Source organism: Cololabis saira, chromosome 15 (assembly GCF_033807715.1).
Source record: "Cololabis saira isolate AMF1-May2022 chromosome 15, fColSai1.1, whole genome shotgun sequence".
NCBI lineage: Eukaryota > Metazoa > Chordata > Actinopteri > Beloniformes > Belonidae > Cololabis > Cololabis saira.
The window spans coordinates 9,538,389-9,559,114 of NC_084601.1; the positions used below are offsets into that span (position 1 = coordinate 9,538,389).

A 20,726-nucleotide genomic window follows, 5' to 3' on the forward strand; every position below is an offset into this window, starting at 1 on the left:
CCAGTTAACTGGTGTGCTGCATTACAGTTACAGTTACTGTGTCTACATGAGACATTTAAAAAAAAATGCTTCAGACTTAGTTGTGTATTAATGACATTTCCAGATGTAAAAAGTGCCTTATGATGAGTAAAAATGCTGCATATCTGGATGTGAAGCTTTATGTTTGCTTAAAGCCGTGTTGGATTTTATTCAGAATCGTAGTAAAATCAGTATAAGAGAGAGAAAAGTCATGGGTTAATTAATGAAGAAGTCACAGTGGAGTAAAGTGAAATAACCAGGATGTGGAATTTAAAAGGAAACGGCCTTTAACGCCTCCATTTCTTGATGTTGCGCGCCATCTGCTGGTAGAAGTGATAACTGCAGCTCGGGTGAGGCCTGTCATTACTGCTTCATTTATTTTATTTTATTTTATTTAGTTTTATTTTATTGTATTATATTTTATAATAATAATAATAATAATAATAATAATAATAATAATAATTATTATTATTATTATTATTATTATTATTATTATTATTATTATTATTATTATTATTATTATTAATAATAATAATAATAATAATAATAATAATAATAATAATATTCTTACTTTAATATCTTTTTTCCCTTTGAGTTGAGAGTACATCCGAAGAATTGGGACACTTTAAACAATCCCTCACAAGCAGCTCCAACGAATATACATCTAGATCAGGGGTGGGCAATCCTGGTCCTCGAGGGCCGGTGTCCCTGCAGGTTTTAGATGTTTCCCTGCTTCATTGCACCGTGATACAGGTGACTGTGTCATTAACAGAATTGTGCAGCCCTGGATGACAAGCTGATGACGATGATTAATTAGAATCAGGTGTGTTAAAGCAGGGAAACATCTAAAACATGCAGGACACCGGCCCTCGAGGACCAGGATTGGTGACCCCTGATCTAAAGGTATGAAACTAGTTGAATTTTTTACTGCTTTTTAAAACAGTAGACTACATGCAAATATTATACATACATTTTATTGTTGTTTACATATTATAATAATTCAAAATTATATAAATTTTGTTTTTTTTTAATAGGATGGAAATATCATAGAGATGAAGGAAGATGAGGTCTTAAGCAATTCATTTGTTAAAATGTGAATATTGTAACTTAATGTCCTCAGGAAAATATGCAAAAAGATGAATGTTAAAAAGGTAAAAACTTGTTAATGGGGTATGATTCTTGGATTTTTTTAATTATTTGTTCTCCTTAAGTTTTGTATTCTTTTGGTTGCTGGTTGTTTTTTTGATTGAATTTCTGTTGTAGTTTGACAGATTAATTCCTTTTGTGATAAGTTGATTTGTTATTATCACCGGTTGTGAGGCACCAGAGCGGCCTCCCCACGTATAAGGGGATCAGGCAAACTGGACCTGGGTGATGAGGTGTAAAGGAGAGACCCCGCAGAGCGTGGAATGCCAAAAAATAAGACTTTTTATTATATGCAAAAAAAGCACAAAGACATACAGGCGAAGGCAAAATCAGTATTCTAAAAAATAGCACATTGAGTATATCCTCTCAGCAAGCTACCTCCACTCAGCAGGCCCTTTTCTGGTATACAGCCACTGGTTATGAAGCCAGGCAGGGTGGAGAGGTTGATTGGGCACAGGTGGGCCCAATCAGCAGAACCAGGCACACCTGTGTGCTGCTCCCCCGCAGACCACGCCCAATCCTCCACCCTGCCACACACATTAAAAAAGTCCAGTGACGGTGAGAAGGGGAGGGGTTGCTCACTTTCTCACACCTGTCCAGACTGGTCACACGCTCTCCTCCCTGCATGTTTCACCTGTTCCTCCACGTATTACCTGCTGGTTTGCCTTCTGGCTCTTCTGCCTCAGTGGCATTTGTTTGCAACTTGTTGATTAATAATACTTAACATGGTCTCCAGCATGGTCTTACAGTTTTTCACAATTGTTTAAACACATTTATTGGAACATCAGACACAATGTGCACAACCTGAAACTCATGTTTTAGGTGGCTGAACCAATCCTGCTGAACTCCAAGCACATTTACTGCTCTAGACTCAAATTCCCATTCCATACCACACATTTCTCACAACACTACACACAATTCCCAATATCCTGCACACTCTTCCTGAATTCCCTCTCTTGCTGATCACACAGAACACACAGTCAATCACATTTCTAAACTCCAAAGGCTGTTGTGCAATTTGCAATCAGCAATTTGCCATTGAATTCATATTCATTGATGAAGCGGGGTTCAACTTTGTAAAAAGAAGGCGCCGAGGGAGGAATATCATCGGCCAGCGTGCCGTCACAGAGGTCCCTGGCCAACGTGGAGGGAACATAACGTGTGCTGCCATCAATCACCACAGCGTCCTCCATCACCATGCCACCCTTGCACTGCACTTCTTCTAGCATTCCTGGAGCAGCTCTACAATATCATTGTCCAGCCAGACCAGATAGAGGACACAAAGCTGGTCAGGTTCGTTGTTATCTGGGACAATGTCAGTTTCCACCGGGCTGCTCTGGTCCGTGAGTGGTTCAGGGTCCATCCAGAAGTTGATGTCCTATATCTCCCTCCATACTCTCCCTCCCTCAACCCAATTGAGGAGTTTTTCTCTGCCTGGAGATGGAAGGTATACGAGAGAAACCCTCAGACACGGATCCCACCGCTGCAGGCCATGGAGGACGCATGTGGCGATGTCACTGCTGAGGCCTGTCAAGGTGTAGGAGATTCTTCCCCCGCTGCTCGGCCAGGGAGAACATCGCCTGCGACGTGGATGAGGTCCTGTGGCCAGCCAGGGATGAAAGGCAGGATGCAGCCTAAAACTTTTGTTCTGTTTCTATTTTCTGTCAAGTTTTCATCCACAGCTTGCTGTGATGTCCAGTGGACTGCACATTTTGAGTCCAAATACTGTAAAATATTATTTGTTGTTACAGTAAAGAATTGTGTGTTTTCTATTTGAGTAGCCTATACATAAGAATACTATATGGTGATATATTCCATCCAACAGCTGAAGGTGTAACACTGAACATACAAATGCATGATTCTACTGAGACATTCATATAGTGTTTTCCATTCATACTATAGAGTCTTCCATTCTGCACATCAGTGTTCAGTGGGTGCTTAGAAAAGTCTACTCAAATAATGTATGTTTGGCATTTGAGAAGGAAATACCATTTAGTGAAGAGTTAACACTGTTTTGAGGGTAGAGTGTGCTTTTGCAAGAGAAGTGTAGGATTTTGCATTTTGTGTGTGAATTTTGTAATTTGTGTTTAGAGTTTTGCGAAAGTGAGGTAGTCTATCAGGAAATGTGTTTAAACAATTGTGAAAAAACGTAAGTCCCATAGAGCCTTAGATAAATCGTATCTTAAATATCAGGGATCAGGAGTCTGGTCGTTTTGGAGCGTGGCTCGTGTGTTGAAGATGCAGAGATCAGAATCACCACATCTTTGTGCATGTGAAGACGGCTCTGAGATGGAATAACAACACTTTTATAAAAGTAGGAATCAACATCAACCAACTTTATTTGAACCATTTTACAGTCAAACTATAGACTTGGTGAAAATATAAATTCTGATAGCAACATATTCATCAACTACATTGTCACAAAAATGTTCAACTTTAAAGTTTGCATAAAAGTTCGGGCTTGCATAAAAACCTCCGCCTGGCTGTCAGCGGCTGCTTCCTGTCCAACTGTCCTCATTTGCATATTAACAGGAAATTGCTGTAAAATGTAATAACAGCTTGAATGATACCTGCTGCAGGAGCACGTGTCCCCGGGAACTCTGCAGTTCCACCTTAAGTGTTACAGAAAAATTCATTTTATTAACGTTTTCTAACTACAGATATCAAGTACTCAAGAGTGTTTATATTCCACCCTTAGAAAACAAAAAACCCATTTAATTAAACTATATTTTACATCATTAAAGAAAAGAAAGACAGAAAGAAACTACACAGATCACAGTCGAGACGTATTCTCTGGATCCTCCCGAGAACCTGATGGCTTTTTGTCGGGTGACCTGGATTATTCCTGAGGGGGGAAGTGAACACTGGACACCAAGTATAACACAAACATACTAAACAAAGCTGCACACGAACAACGTGAAATCAGGTGGGGATGAGACGAGCCATCAAACGCTGAAGTGCCACATCGGTATAAATCATCACTACAGTTCCTACTTGGACAGAACAAGATAAACTGTTACATCACGAGCACGCCGTCGAACGTTCACGGTAGAGACGGGACCGAAACTACGGGCCAAATACTGAATGTCCCGTTTTCATTTCTGCAGCAGGGTTTTTTTTTCTGACTTTTCAACAGACCAGCTACACTTATTGGCACTAATGTCAGCTATTTTTCATTTCTGGGCCTCCGGGTCAGTCAAACTTGGTACCGACCTGAGAGTCCAGACTTTATCTACTGTTAGATACAATTAAAGACGTCCTGCAAACGCAGCTACGTCCGTGGAGGACGCAGCCGGACAAGTCCACGCTGGTGAGTTCTCTAGCCGCCGTGCATCTCAGGATCGTGCACGTGTAGACAAAAATAATACTGTTCACAAAAGAAAACCATAAACAGAACCTACAAACTCAAGGATTTGATGTACAGACGGTAATAGCACACTTGGATGATGGCTTTGTTTCTGAAGCTCGAGCCTCTATAACATTTGGTATTTGGGGGTTTGACGCTCTCTTCTCCTCGCCGCTCCGCTGCGGCCTCACATTTCATGTCCACCCGGAGTGTGGCACTAAAACATCATTTTTTTACATTTATTCTGCCTCGTCTCCAAGAAACATTTCCAAACCTATGGCTGTGTTTCATTAGCTAACGTATCTACACTGGAAAGAGACGAGAGGCGCGCGCCGACGTGTTAATGAGGTCACCGCTGCCTCGCTGCGTACGCCGCGCATCGTCCGGCGCCTCCTCAGTCACGGCCGCCTTCTCCAACAACAGGCTGCTTCGTTCAACAGTTAAGATTGTGCGAGCCGGGACCGCCGGGGAATCCGCTGCTCCTCACGTTCCTTTGTGGAGAGACCCTGAGGATGTGGAGGAGCGGCTGCTCATCTGCAGAAGAGCACAGGTGACACACGACAGCACGTTAGTGTGTTTGCTCACATCTCAGACTCAGACTCAGACTGGTTCCTATGCTGTTCAGGTCGTGTGTCTCATTCAGGTCCACTAGTAGCGCTGCGTGTTTTAGATGCTTCCTGGCTCCGAGACACCTCCAGATGGATCACCGTCAGCGCTCCTAAAAAATGACAAACTGCCCATCGCTGGTATTTTAAAAAGTTGCCCATACGTTCCTTTTTCTGCAGAAAAGGAGAACAGTTGAAGGTAGCCGGAGGGTGGGCCTGACTGACGGGCCGATGGCACACCATCTGGAGATGCTGGGCCCGTTTTACCCCAGGGGGGGGCAACAATGTCTTTTTATTATTTGTCTAATCCCTGTCAGCAAGAGACAGTCGGGGTGTGAGCTGACAGCCACGATCGCAGACACCAGAACAGACTGAGGTGCACGTGTGCACAACAACTGACGGGCTGCGCGGACACAGACTCACCACAAGCAGCAGAGCAGGCGCGCAGGCAGTGCAGGGGGGCTGCAGGGGATACGCTGCCCCGTGTGGGCAGAAGTGGTATTGTTTCCTCCTACTGTGTGGCTTTAAGCCAGTGTTTCTCAATCCTGGTCCTCATGGGCCTATGTCCTGCATCTTTTAGATGTTTCCATGCACCCAACACACCTGATTCTAATTAATGGTCCTAATTAGCCTAAAAATGTTTGACCTTTTTTCCCTTTTTTCTTCTTTTATTTTCTTTTTCCTTTTTTCTCTTTTTTTCCCTTTTTTCTTTTTTTCTTCTTTTTTTCCTTTTTTTCTTTTTTCTTCCTTTTTGCTTTCCTTTTTAATCTCGACATTTTGACTTTTTTCTCGACATTTCGACTTTCTTCTCAAAGTGCATAATGAAAAAAAAATCCCCCCCCAGTTATAACTAATATATATACATGCAGCATGTGTTGCCTTCATTCTAAGGCTTATACAAGACTTAATTTTTTGCGGCTCCAGACATATTTGTTTTTTGTGTTTTTGGTCCAATAAGGCTCTTTGAACATTTTGGGTTGCCGACCCCTGATCTAGACAGTGACATCTGAATATGCAGCTGAAGAAGGACGATTACGGTCCACAAAAAGGTGTTTGGTCAGCAAACATGACATGACTCATCACATGAGTCAAAACAGCTAATTTAAATGAACAAATAGCGTCTGGAGACAGAAGCAGGGAGTTTTATACCCACATAAAAACACTGGGCAACCATCGTTATCACTGTTGCCATGGTGCAACGCTAATGCCATGCTATTCTTCAGCTTTATGTTTTGATACATCTAAAAACTGTAAATAATAAATACTCAATTCCTGTAGTTCCTGTATTTGTTTTCTTCTTCCCGAGATACACTGAACAGAAACTCAGGATTGTCACACAAAGTGTCGGCTGAGCAAACGTACTTGTTTGGACGCTTCTGAGGAGGATCGGACTTCACTTGCAAAGCTTCCGTTCACCTGCAGCACGGCTGTAAAAGTGGAGAAGTGAAGCGTCATTTAAAAGGAAATAAAGACACCTGAAAAAGCTTCATCACAGATGTGTTAAACCCCACGAAGCAACAGCACTTCAATGCATCTGAAAACGGACACCAAGCCGTTTAGTTAAGTTTAATTCCTCCTCCTTACCTTGTGGGCCGAGCCTGGGATCAACGAAGCCCCAGTGCTGATACAGAGCAGCCAGATCGTGGGGACTGTAATTCTTCAGGAGACTCAAAACATCAAAGTCCACCGGCACTTCCCCTGCCGAGTCAGTCTTTCCCTGAGCAAAGAGGAGCGGGTCCACGTAAGCTTTCCCGCCGTGCAGCCTCCACATGTTCATGGCGGCCCAAAGATCCGAACCCTTGGGCGCTGAGGGGAAGTCGGCCGCCTGCCTGCGCGGGTGCAGTCTGTCTGCGGCGGCGTTGGACGGAGCTCCCCCGTGGTTCCGTGCCAGTATGAAACCCAGACCCTCCTGGGGGAAGCTTCCCTCCACGGGCGCCGCGTTGCCTCGGTGCTGGGGTGCTCTGGGCTTGTGGAGCCCCTTGGCGTGCACGGACCTGTTGGACGAACCCGTCTGGGCGCTGGGGCCTTTACTCCCGCCCTCCGCTGCTGGTTTGGGCTCACCAGTCTTCCGCTGAGCTTGGAGGTAGGTCTTCCCGCCGGACGGCGTCCCGTCTGAGGGACTCGGGTCCTTGGGCAGGTGCTTGGACCGGGTTGCTTGGTGCTTGCTGCTGCCGTGGGCGGCGGCGCCGGGAGGCTGCGTGCGGTGCGTTCGGGGGGCGGGTAAAGCTGGACAGTCCTTGCCTTCCAGGAACGGCGGCGGCCCCGTCCGTCGCCACTGAGAGCCCACCGCCTTGGAGCTCTTGAGACTGTTTATGCTGGGGGCCCACTTGGGGGCCATGGAGCTGCTGCCGTCGACCCTATGAGCAACACGCTGGTGGATCCACAGCACCTCAGGGTAGTTGGTGGTGTGGGAGCAGTACGGGCACTGGTGCCGGACCAGACCCTCCGTTTTTACCGGACCTTCAGCCGCGATGGGGGCAACGGGCGACGAGGAGAGATTGAGGAGACCAGCAGCGTCGACGGCAGCATACCCCCCCACGCCTGATGTCTCCACCTTAACCTTGGCCTCTGCCAGCGCCGGGGCCGGGGCCGGGAGAGCGGGAGGGTCTACGTAGGGGTTCCAGTACGGCTGGCTGAGCAACACGCTCCTGCTCCTGAGGTAGTCCATGTATCTGGAGGCTTTGGGGCCGCTGCTGCTCATGGGGTCCAGGGCGGTGCTGTGCCTGCCGGGGGGGCCCGGGTGTCGGGCGTGCTGGTGAGAGCTGAGCAGCGAGGCGTCAACGGTCTGGAAATCACAGTGCTCACAGAGGTAGGACTTCCTGTCTGTGGGAAAGAGCAGAAGAGCCGGCGTGAGCCACAAACGCAAACGTACAGGCGACTATCCGGTGAGACAACACCGAGCAGCCAGGCATCCGGCACTGATGGTTACCAACAAAACTATTAAATACCAATAAAAATAATAATAATAATGATAATAATGGTTATAATAATAGTAATAACTCCTTTAAATCAGGCCTAAAAACATTACTGTTTACTGAAGCGTACTCCTAAATTAAATACTTACCTGCTGTACTCTACTGCCCTTACTTTTAACAGCTTGTGCTTTTTATTATTTTACTTCTTTTCTTATCATTTTATTTAATTTATTCGTTATTTAAGCGTACTCTTAAATTAGCAATCTGTGCTTTTGTTATTATTATTATTTTACCTTCTTTTCTCATAATTTTATTTCATTTTATTTGCTATTTACTGTACAATTATGTCTTGCTGCTTTTAATGTCAATGTAAAGCACTTTGAATCACCTTGTGTTGAATTGTGCTATAGATATAAACTTGCCTTGCATAATAATAATAATAATAATAATAATAATAATAATAATAATAATAATTAATACAGTTTTTAAGGTCTTGTTTACACGTAGCAAATACTGTGGTGTTTTCATGTGTTTTGGCAGTTTGTTTACACGAAAACGAAGCTCAAAGTCACCAAAAACGATCATTTCTGAAAACTCCGTCCAAAGTGGAGATTTGCAAAAACTCTTCACTTTGCTTCTAAACAGAGGGAAATGGACATTTAGGCTTCAGAACGTCACCTTATGCGCCAGAAATGTCACCAGCGTCATGTGTGCGACCTGTGTTTACAATTTGCTTGGCCACTGTAGTTACTCGTGTCATTTGTTGACGTTTTTTTCGATGATTCTGATTGGCTAGCATGACTTTATGCTTCTCGTTACACTGCCCCCTGCAGGTTTGGCTGCTCATAGCGCCTTAACAGCGTATTTATGTGGGTTTGTGTAAAAGATGGTAATTTTGAAAACGTAGAGGGGGAAATATCCGTTTTTGTAAATACCGGCTATGTGTAAACGTGGCCTAAGTCTGCAATGCAAATTATAAGTCCATAACAAATATTCAAGCACTGTGACGTATGACCCACGTTGATGGTCGTCTGCTCACCTTCCGGCTCTGGACGGCCCCCGTTCTTGTTCACTTTAGATGAGACGTGACCGTCCTGGACCTGCTTGGTTTGTAGCGCCTCGTAAAAGGCGTGTCCCAGTCCGTTCAGCAGGATGCGGTCCTTCTTTTTGTCCCCGGCCTTACCGTGGCTCAGGGTGTTGGGCGTGCGCTCCAGGCCGGCGTCGCCCTTTTTCTTCTTAACCGCGGCGTTGGAGGCGTCGACCTGCTTCCTCTTCTTCTCCTGCCTCAGCGGCACGTACTCGCCCTTCTCCGTGTCGTACGCCACCTCCGCGTCAGCCAGCCGTTCCTGCCACCCCAGACACTTCTCTGTGGCCTCCACCAGCCGCCCCCGCGTGGCTAACTGCCACGTTTGGTAGCTGCAAACTGGGTCCAGCTCTGGAATCCGGCTGCCCAGACTCCTCTCCTCCGGCGTCCCCTTGGATCTGGCGCATGTGAGATTCAGGCTTTCCAAAAACCGCTTCTTGTCAACGCGCCACTCCGAGGTTTGGGCCTCTTCAGGCGGCGGGTTCTGAGCGCGGCCGTGGTTGAGTTTATGCAGCTTTTCGTGAACCCGGAGCGCCTTGCGGTCGTGGAAGAAGTTGCCGCATGCGGCGCAGAGCTCGTACAGGCACTCTTCCCCTACCAGGGCCGCCGGGTCCTGAGGAGCCCCGTTGATGGTGGCAGGCTGCTCGTTGCCCCTGCCGCCACGCAGCTGGGCTTTGGCCTGGTGAATGCGCATGTGACTTTGGAGGAACCACGCTTGGCGGAAGCGGCGTCCGCAGATGCGGCATCCGTGATCCTGGGAGCCGCGGTGCCGTTTCATGTGCGACTTAAGGAGTAACACCTGAGGAAAGACCTGCCCACAAATGGCACAGCAAAACGGCCCCGAGTCCGCCGCGTCACCCCCCTCTCCGCCCTCTTTACCCTTGATTTTCCTCTTTCCAATTTTCTTCTTCACTTTGCCGTTGACAGCATGAGCCTTGTCCGACGGGCTGATGAGCTCGGGGCTGTCTTGTGCGTTGGCTTCACTCTTCTGCCCCTCATCTCCCACCTCTTTGTCGGCGAGGTTACGGCTCAACAGCCCCAGTTTATGGCTTCGAACATGAACCTTGAGACTGCCCTTCTGAGCCGTCCGGTGCTCGCAGTAGGGACACTTGTACGGCTTCTCCCGGGTGTGTCGTCTCATGTGCTGAGACAGGGAGCTGAGCAGGGGAAAGCTGCGCCCGCACACCCCGCAGGCGTGGCTCGAGGAGAGATCCTCCTCCTTCTCCACTTTAGTTCCTGCCGTAAGCTTCTGTGAGACCGGCTCCTTCTCCTCCGTCTCCATCACTTTTCCCGGAGGACTGGCAACGTCAACGAGATGAAAAATCCCGGGAACGGCAACTGATGCTCGAGGTATCTGAGGTTTGTGCTCCCGAAGTGGCCGAGTTCTCAGAGCAGGGACCATAAACACAAGCCAAACGTCACCGTTTCAGTGTCCATCTGATCCTCGAGGAGACTTCATCAAAGGCTTTCACAGGTACACCTGGAAGAAGACAAAGTTCAAAATGAGTTGTGCCATATAGGGCTGTTCGATTTTGCCCAAAAATAAAATCTCGATTTTTTTCTCTCAAAATCCGATTTTCGATTACGATTATTTTGTGAATTGACAAAAGGCAAAGAAATGATTTCAAATATGCTGTTTTTTTATTGAACATTTGCCCCATTGGGCTTTAAGTGCAAACTTTGCTCTTATTAAACCAAAAATGAATGAATAAAGTGCAAAACTCTGTAAAATAAGTTGAAAAAAAGTTTTAAAAAATATAATAAAATATAAAGTTTTATCTCTGAAAAAAAAAATCAGCACTTGCAAACATACAGTAAGTTATATTTCCAATTAAATAAAACAAGATATTTTCTAATTAAACTAAACTGGGTCTTTGCATGCTAAATAATAATGCAACCCATGAAGGAGGTAGAGGTGTGTAATGTCAGTCATTACATTTGCTATTCACATTTGCAAGTTTTTTGCAAGGAACACGAGCCGGTCTACCGCATCTGGCTTGAGGGATGCCCGGTGGCATGTTACAACGCCCCCTCCTACACTAAAGAGCCTCTCCGATGGGGCACTTGTCACAGGTATTGAGAGGTATTTCCATCAATCATTAATATGGTATCAATCATTAATATATGTGCAGACAAGGTAAAAAAAAAAAAAAAAAAAAAAAAAGTGAAAAATCGATTTTACGATTTTCATGTTTTAACATCGTTCTAATTACATAATCGCGATTACGATTTAAAATCGATTAATCGAACAGCCCTAGTGCCATAACTACATTTCTTGTCAGAACTCAAAAACTAACTTTAATCTGATCAAGTACAGTTGCATCCTCGATGCGCAACGCTTTCCCCTGATCCAGGGCTGTTCCTGCGGGGCGTGACGAACACTCCAGCGGTACCAACGTTGGATTTACTCGTACAAACAGAGGGACAACAGTTTGACTGAATGTGAACCTTTTAAAAAGGACAAAAGCCCGATAAAAGCAGACAGAGGACCCAGAGCGGCTGAGCAACGCTGCATTAGGCTGCGGGTCAGTGTCTCAACATACGTGTCCGTCGTCCTCTGGCTGCCTGGGCCTAAATTGAGTCTGTGAGGTGAAGCATGAAGAGATGTATTCATTCCTGCCCAACCGGGATGGACCCTCGGGGGGAATCCACTCAACTCCCGATCCAGGATCAATAATCCATTATCAACAAACTTCATGTTAGAAACTCACAAACGAGCACACCCAGAGCGCTGGTTCGGGGGTAAGTGCTCAGAGATGTTAGGCAGCAACAAGGCATCTCTTTACCATGAGCTGCTCCTGTCACGCGTTAACCTTAATATCTCGGTCCAGATCAGTTCTGACACATACAGAACTCCACTTTTACGATTCCTAGCGCTTCGTACGTATCTCACAAAGGGACACAGATAGTTTTAAAATAAGAACCCCTCCCAGCTATAAGACATTCATCAAAATCTTAACAAGTGATGAGGACTACGCAGACAAAAACAACCCTGACTGGACGGTTTCAGGGGAAGAAAGTGTTCTGGGGTGTATAGCCAACCAGGCAGGCAAAAGAAAAACCTGCTATTGTGTCAGCCGCACCAGAACTGTCACATCGCCTCATGTCTGGCTCTCCAGTCCTCATTAGGGGGTCGTGAGAGTTATTGTTAAACCAGAGAGGCCTGGGCCCGACACGTCACTGTCTTCCAATACATGTCTGAGCAAAAGGAGGACAAAAGATGACTCTTGTTTCTGCCGTCAGTCCCCGAACACAAGGAAAAAAATGAGGTACGCAGCAATGACGTTAAGGCGGCAGAAAGAGGCCGGCGGAGGTTTTCGGGGGCTGGTTTTTCTCACTTATCTGCCTGCAAGTGCGCGTCTGCCACACATACAGTCCTGCATCCTGAATATGAGGGAGTTTAGGGGGTCTTTCTGGACATGGCAGGTGTTTTGGTGGCAGACGCTATCAGATTAGTGCACGGGCAATGTGGCACGCTGTCTCGGATTGGGGGAGGATGTGCAGGAGAAACTGGAGGGTGGCAATTAAGGGGTTAAGGTTAAGGCGAATGTAATGAGTTAACACAATGGGGATAAAGTCAGAGCTGGAGGCAACAGATGGGTGTAAACAGGCCGTGAGCAGGGCGCTGCGCCGCGCTACGCCACTACAGGAGGAGCTCACGTCGTGGTCAGCATCGATGTTTGTTTAGGGGGCAAAAGAGTTAGTGACGTGGATTTCTTCACAGCATTTTTAAAAATCAAAAATAATGTAAAGACAGCGCTCCAGTCGTCTCTCCCCCTCCTCTCTAAGTACTTATCTCCTCAATCTCCTCTGCTTTCATCCCGTGTACACTCAGTGCTCTTTGGAGGATCAGTAACGCCATGCAGATACCCGAACGTGGCGCTTCAGGGCTCGACTCATTTCTTTTAGAATCCCTCGCTCCCTTTTCCTCCCTCTTTTCTTTGGCAGATGAATAGGCATGTCCAGTCAGCTGTCCTCGCATTGATTCATACTGACGTCCAAACCAGCTCAGCACAAACTCCCTATGGTCAGGGCAGGGATGCTGAGAGTGTGTGCTGTGATGTGTGCGTGTTCTTGTGTGCAGATATATCCGTTGTCGCTGTGTCGTATGTTAGTGGGCTGCCAGTGTGCCTGCTCGCTGCTGTGGAGGGGGAAATAGCATTTACCGTCCACCACAGACCCAAAACAACAATTTTATTTCGGTAAAACTGACATTTCTCCTTGTCTTGTTTTCCGTGGATGCTAATTGTGAAAGGTGTGGTAACGTTTGACTGTTTTATTGTGATGTGTTTCTCTCCTCTGACTCTCTCCTCTGTGCACATACTGGCCTGTGAGCGTGTGTGTGTGTGCTGAAGTCATCCAAAACCTCACATCCACAACGCTGTGCCAACAGGCCCCTGACTGGAGATGGCATGTGACTGTCCTTATGCTAGTGCTGCACGCCGCAGACACGGCTAAGCCTCACCTCGCAGCCAATAATCCCAACTGTCTCCCAGAAGTGCTTCTCTGCTAGAGGAAGTCTTGCTACGAGACGTGTCCCTCCACCTTTGTCCCCATCAGTTTTACAAAACAGCTTTCCGTCTGTCCTCGTAGTTGGATTTAGTTTCATTTATTCTTCTTTTTAGCTGTTTGTCTATTATAGGAGAGGCAGACAGAGGAGTACTGAAGTGCCTTTAAAAGAAATCCTTAAAACATCCTGGAAATAGAAATCTGAGGTCTTCAATGGAAATGTTTCATATCTGGTATTTACTTTTACTTTTTTGTTTTCTTCCATCAAACTCTTCCTAAAAAAAACAGACGAGGAGCCTTGTTTTTCCAGAAATTCAAAATGGAAATGTTTCACTTTACAAAACAGCCCACCTGCTGCACCGATGACCTATGACCTCAAATATAACAACAGGGTAATCCCCTTATCTATGGTTTTGTTAGAAATGTGGAGACGCTCCATTTTCTGCTGAGTCGCTGCGAGGAGGTTGGCGATGCCTTCTTCCAGATGTGGTGCTCAGCACGGACGTATACGTTAACCCCACCTACGCCTCACAATGACGACACTGCAGCTCACAGGGACCCGGGGGACACAAGAACAATCAGATGTCTAGCTAAACGGCTAAAAACACTACCGGTTAAGCTGGGAAAACAATGCTTTCAATCTCTTCTCCCTGCTCAGGTACAACGAGGAGCCATACCTGACTCTGGACATCCCAACATCCCTGAAGCTGGAGCTGAGGCGAGCATCGCCGTCTCGTCGCAAGGCTTGGCGTGCAGCTCAGAAACTTAAGGCGTTATTCAAGACTTCAGCGTTCCTAGAGTTACTTGATTGCATGAAAAACAGTGAAGCAGCACTCTGCTGCGGGCGAACAGCCTAACCTACCTAAAAGATTAGACAGCCATGAGCTCAACAGTCACAAGCACGGACAAACTTGTGCATATTGGTGCCCATCCCCCTCCTTGGCCATCGCTACACTTGGTTACACAACATATATAGGGATTACTCTTCCCTGCATGAGATGGGCCGTTCAACGAGAGGCCTTTTGTCATGGATGCTCCTTGATGCACGAGGGGCGCCGTGACAAGACAATGAAAATACCAAGAGATGAGATCCTGAGTTTTCAATTGCACGTTCATGAAACGTTACACGGACGGTGCTGCAGACACCAGAGGTTACACGCCTCTGGAGAAGAAAAGCAGGAGGTGAAGAGATGGCATTCTGGGATATAGCTGCAGATATCTGTTGGTTTATCATCGTTAGCAGGTCCCCACTCTCTTTTCAGTGTGGATTGGCTAGTGTGGGAGACATTCAAGCATAATCTGCTGGCATTAACTTGCTCTCTAAAAAAAGCACTCTCGACAGGGATTAGATTATCATGGCAAGGTCAGCCCAGACTCACCCGCGTCCCTTTATGTGCCGCTATCGCTCAGGTTTGTGTCTTTTTACCGCGTGGACCTTCCTCCGGACACCTACGCTCCTGTCCCGAAGGAGGACGCTTTCAAGACGCCCGTTTTACTGTCATTTAAATGTAGGTCACACTGCTAATGTGAAAGAAACACGATGGATTAACAAAGATTAAAAATACAAGATGCATGTTACAGAACGGGCAGGATTTATCTCACAACGCGGCTCCAAAACACACCAGCATGTTATGTCTTCCTTTTTTCTTCTGTTTCACTAGAAAGAATGAGAAACTATGCCATTGTTTTTTTTCTTTTTTATGGATTCATCGGCCATTTTACTGAATGAAAGACAAGAAGATGATAAAAAATATCCTCCATCATTAACACTGAGAAACTGATGAACGTTAAGCATTTCTGCAACAAGTGATCAAATTAAATTTTACAATGAAATCCAGGAGAGATTTTTCCAGTTTGAGTTCAACTTGACTTCCTTGAACTTTGCATTATTAAATCTAATCCAACAGAACTTTTTAAATGCTATATTTCGTGTTACTGCTATAATATTTTTATACATATTATTTGATTAGGCTACTTTCTTTTAGAAAGAGTTCAAACATCTTACTTTCGGTCGAGTTCAGAAGTTTTTTCTGAATCAAATTCTTAACTCGAGAAACGTAATTTTTCTAAATTTCAAAGACGTTTTTTGACTTTAGCTTCCTATTAATCTCTTTGAGATGTGCAGCGCAGACCGCTGTCTTTAAGAGTCTGTATTTCCATGCGGGGTGCTGGTTCCTGAGGACGACCACGTCCTCCGTGACCACGGTGAGGACTGGAGGAGCGTAAGGTGATCGCTGCTCAGCGACTCCACCCAGGAGCTCCGACAGCTGGCAGGAGGCTCTGGATTAGGTTTCCCAGAGGGTCCTGCATCTTTTACAGCACGGCTTCTTTAGAGCAGAATGGGCCAGTAGTAACCTGATCCTCAGACCCATCCGGGCCCGTCTCCCTCCGTCTCAATAGGACCAAACAGAAGGGATCTGTGACCGCACTCGGTCCTCCCACGGTCCATCTGGACATGCTGCCACTGCCTAAACTCCAGCTCCTCCACCACACACTTACATGTCAAGTTCACCTTTTTTTCCTCTGTGAGACCCTGATTCACCTGAAAATGTTCCTTTAGACCAGCGTTTAGTTTAGTTTAGTACCATTTAGTTTAGTTTAGTACCATTTAGTTTGAGTGTCAAAAAACAAAATCCGATTCCCAGCGTTGTGACGGATGTTTCTTTGCCTTACACCCGACTTTAGCTGAGCCGTCGCACAATACCCTCACAACTTTTACCACAAGTGTCTTCTTCTCATTTTCTTGTGTATAGATTGTCCTTTAATCCAGCCGAATAAAGGCTTAAGTTTTATCTAAATGACATGGAAACAACAACATCTGGTGCTCTTTTAGCTGTTTACTGACTTTAACTTGGTTAAAAGGTCATTGTATTGAGTTGAAATCATTCATTATTAGGGTGATGATAGAAATTAGGATTTGTGAAGCAGGTACGTTTCACTTGGTCAGGAGTGGGGGTCCCAATTTCAAATATCGACCAATCAGAAGAAGGGGCGGGGCTAATTTGCACCAATTATGGTCAAGGACTCAAAACTGAGTCCGGTTTATGTCAAACCATTCAAAAGTTATGGTTTTTAGTTAAGAAATACGTGTAAAAAACAAAACAAAATAAAAAAAACATTTCTATCAATCTGGCGGTTCTGTGGTTAGCCAGCTTCACTTAGATGTGTTAGTTTTGCTGTGAATAAAAATCCCAGTCCACGTCTAAATGAATTAACCACTGCTCCTCGACTTTTTTATTTTTTTTATTTATTGTTAAAATGCGTTGTAGTTTCCGTCTCTGCGTTTTTGTGCTTCCGTTGACCACAAAGCTGCGCTGCTTTCTGCAGACAAAACCACGTAAAACATTGCAACAATTACAACGATGAGCCTCCTTACAATCCATGCATCAGCATGCGTCGCGGTACACGTGGGGTGAAACACTTTACCATCCCTGCTCGCAGGTTTAACAGGTTGTAGCAGCAGTTGTACTTGACACTACCCATCGAGTCCCCGGTCAGAGCCACAAATCTGTACCTCTTCTTCTCCCTTGCACTGTGAACATTGTTTATTTTATGTTACGGTACCACAAAGCACATGTTGCATGACAGTTGGATAGGGTGTGAGGATCTCACTGAGGTCCAGGTAGCCTGAGAGCACACATACGAAGACACAACAGGGGCAGCTAACGCGTGCTAATATGAGGTAATCACATCAGCAGAGCGGCTGCACACTCAGCAGGAACTCGCTACTTTGAGGGCAGATCTGCAGTTTTTCAGCCGCGGTGACCGAGCACTTTGTGATCATGTTTGACTGCAGTCGCCAGATTCAGACAGGTCTACACGACACGCCGAGCATTTAGCCGAGATTATCACCAAAAAACCAAGTGCAGCTAAATATCTGATATGGTTTCTTCTTAGGTGATGACACGAGTTATGGCTGACAGCAACCCCTTCAGATCCTGTTTGGACAGCAGTGATCTAATCTGCCAAACAGACGTGAGGGCGTCCTGTAAACTCCCAAAATAACGATGAAGTCACAAGGACAACAGTTTAAGGGTTTTACCTGCTCTGCTCATCTGCTTCTCTTTCATCAGCCGACAACATGACGCTGTTCATGTAATTCACATGACAACAACCCAAAGTACTTCAGCCTATTGTCACGAGGGAGCTGCTCAAAGTAGAGATGGCCTTGCCCCTCACATCCTCCTGTCTGCCGTCTGCACCCCTCCCCCTCCAGCAGCGAGGCCCCCCCTTCAGACCCCCGTCTCCTGACCTAATCTAGATGATTAAATCATTTTTCTTTAGCACAAATTTTGTTCCCCCCACTACTGTCGTCCGGTAGTTGTGTCACACACCCTCCCCTATTGATCGTCATGCTGAGGAGATTACCCTAATAGCTGGGATTACCTCCCCACATGTTGGTTGGCCACATACTCCAGGGGAGGAGGGGTGAGCTGCGGCGGATGGTGCATGTTGTGCATGATGTGCAAGTGTATGGAGGGTGAGGGTGGAGAGGGTGAGGGGGGGGTTGGAGGACTAAGAAATAGAAAATCTGGCCCTGTTTGTTTTACTGCCAGCGAGGGTTAGACCATAAATGTCTGAGTATCTGTGGGAGGTAATTAAGAGTTTTTTGGAGACTACGTAGCAATCTTTATCCTGGGGTGCTAATAATGCTCCTCACTGGGAGACCAAAGAGGTTTTTATCTGCAGGAAGGACAAACGACCCCCCAGAGACGTAGTTGATGATTACCTGGTCCTTCCTGCTCCTCAGAACATTGTTTCCTGGCGTGTCAAAGACGGCGTGATTATTGACGAGGAAACCTGCGCATTAACTTCAAATTGGTCACCAGTTTTCACACATGTAAACAAAGTACAGTGGGCCCAACATGGCTCCAGCTAGGTGTCATTAGCACTCTCCATCCAGGTACTGGGTGGAGGACGCCCGGCTGCCTGGGGGCTCACCGGGGCAGTTACTGGGGCAGGAAGGAAGAGCCGGTGGGAAAAAAGATGGGGGAGGTAGGTGGAGATGTAGGTGGATAGGCAGGTGGAGGTGTAGATGGAGAGGCAGGTGGAGAAGCAGGTGGAGATGTAGGTGGAGATGTAGGTGGAGAGGCAGGTGGGGAGGCAGGTGGAGAGGTAGGTGGAGATGGAGGTGGAGAGGCAGGTGGAGAGGCTGGAGGAGGCAGGTGGAGAGGTAGGTGGAGAGGCGGGTGGAGATGTAGGTGGAGATGTAGGTGGAGAGGTAGGTGGAGATGTAGGTGGAGAGGTAGGTGGAGAGGTAGGTGGAGATGTAGGTGGAGAGGCAGGTGGAGAGGCAGGTGGAGAGGTAGGTGGAGATGTAGGTGGAGATGTAGGTGGAGATGTAGGTGGAGATGTAGGTGGAGATGTAGGTGGAGGTGTAGGTGGAAATGTAGGTGGAGAGGCAGGTGGAGATGTAGGTGGAGATGTAGGTGGAGAGGCAGGTGGAGAGGCAGGTGGAGAGGTAGGTGGAGAGGCAGGTGGAGAGGCAGGTGGAGAGGTAGGTGGAGATGTAGGTGGAGATGTAGGTGGAGATGTAAGTGGAGAGGCAGGTGGAGATGTAGGTGGAGAGGTAGGTGGAGATGTAGGTGGAGATGTAGGTGGAGATGTAGGTGGAGAGGCAGGTGGAGATGTAGGTGGAGAGGCAGGTGGAGAGGCAGGTGGAGATGTAGGTGGAGAGGCAGGTGGAGAGGCAGGTGGAGATGTAGGTGGAGAGGCAGGTGGAGAGGCAGGTGGAGATGTAGGTGGAGATGTAGGTGGAGAGGCAGGTGGAGAGGCAGGTGGAGAGGCAGGTGGAGAGGCAGGTGGAGATGTAGGTGGAGAGGCAGGTGGAGAGGCAGGTGGAGAGGCAGGTGGAGAGGCAGGTGGAGAGGAAGGTGGAGAGGCAGGTGGAGAGGCAGGTGGAGAGGAAGGTGGAGAGGAAGGTGGAGAGGAAGGTGGAGAGGCTGGAGGAGATGCAGGTGGAGATGTAGGTGGAGGTAGGTGGAGGTAGATGGAGGTAGATGGAGGTAAATGGAGGCAGGTGGAGGCAGGTGGAGGCAGGTGGATGTAGGTGCAGAGGCAGGAGTCCGTTCAGACAGGACAGAGCAGGAATGCCGTTAATCCGCCGCTGATCCGCTACAATGGCAGCCTTGTTGTCTGTCCCGTCGCTCTCAGTCTCACCTACACAACTTTAGAGCGGGGACCGCTGTCCTCTGATGAGTGTTGTCCCCGAGCTGGACCGGGACCCGGTCCCGATGAGCCGGACCGGGACAGGTCCAGACAGTGGTCCCTGACTCCCCACCCCCCCGGGGAGGAGGATGCAGGACCGCTGAGAGAGAGCTGCACCAACAACTGACATCCACAGCAGTTCAGAACACCCGGACGGGATGTTTCCGTTAACTTTCCCCCACAAACTCTACTAACAGACCAAACTGCCCGGTTCCCCCGCACCCCCTCCCGGAGGACTCCTACCAGTTCAGCTTACCTTCGGGGCTGGCGGGGCGGCGGGTCTCCCCCGTCAGGACCCATCACATACACAGCGAGCCTCGGCCGAGCGGCGACCTGGTGGTGCGTTCACGGCCGGTGCTGCTTTCACGGCCGGGGGTGCGTTCACGGCCGACCGCCTCGCAGCAACACTAACTTGCGTGTGTTTCGGCCCCAGCGGTGCTCCTGCACCGCAGCCCGGCTCTGCTCTGCCCTGCCCGGCTCTGCTCTGCCCTGCTCCGGCCCCGGAGCGCCGTGGTCGGGACGTGAGTGACGAGAGTAGACAGTTATTAACGGTGATAACAGCGGCTCCGCTGATCCGTGCGCGCTCTCGTCCCATTCGCTGGTGTGAGTGAGGGGCGCACGCGCCTGACTGGCAGCTCGGATCATTAAGCTTGTTTACAACAGTCAATAAGAAGAAGAAAGTTGAAAGTCAAACATATTTAGTTATCTGTGTGTACTTATATACATATATACATATATACATCTATCTATCTATCGATACAGTCAGTCAAATGAATGAAAAGAATCCAGAGCAGCATATCCTCATATTCTTACAGGATCACAACCAAAAATCCCGAGAAAAAATGCGACAGAAGATGAAACAAGATCTGACATTGTTGATGGGATGGTGGACAGCA

At 47.3% G+C, this 20,726-nt stretch overlaps 1 protein-coding gene across 3 annotated transcripts; it reads right to left on the reverse strand.

Annotated features, from left to right (window-relative positions):
* Nucleotides 1-3,485: 3,485 nt before the first annotated feature.
* LOC133461465 (zinc finger protein 516-like) lies at nt 3,486-20,418 on the reverse strand. 3 transcript variants are annotated; one of them, XM_061742396.1, is made up of 5 exons: nt 20,087-20,418; nt 9,070-10,594; nt 6,700-7,938; nt 6,478-6,542; nt 3,486-5,044 (listed from the first exon to the last, which is right to left on the reverse strand). In XM_061742396.1, the coding sequence occupies exons 2-5, from the start codon at nt 10,514-10,516 to the stop codon at nt 4,994-4,996; spliced, it is 2,802 nt and encodes a 933-aa protein (XP_061598380.1). In that variant the 5' UTR covers nt 10,517-10,594; nt 20,087-20,418; the 3' UTR covers nt 3,486-4,993. The 3 variants fall into 3 exon arrangements, with proteins under 3 accessions (XP_061598380.1, XP_061598378.1, XP_061598381.1); XM_061742394.1 differs by lacking the exon at nt 20,087-20,418 and adding an exon at nt 17,666-17,809; XM_061742397.1 differs by lacking the exon at nt 20,087-20,418 and adding an exon at nt 14,301-14,492.
* Between the last annotated feature and the right edge of the window lie 308 nt (nt 20,419-20,726).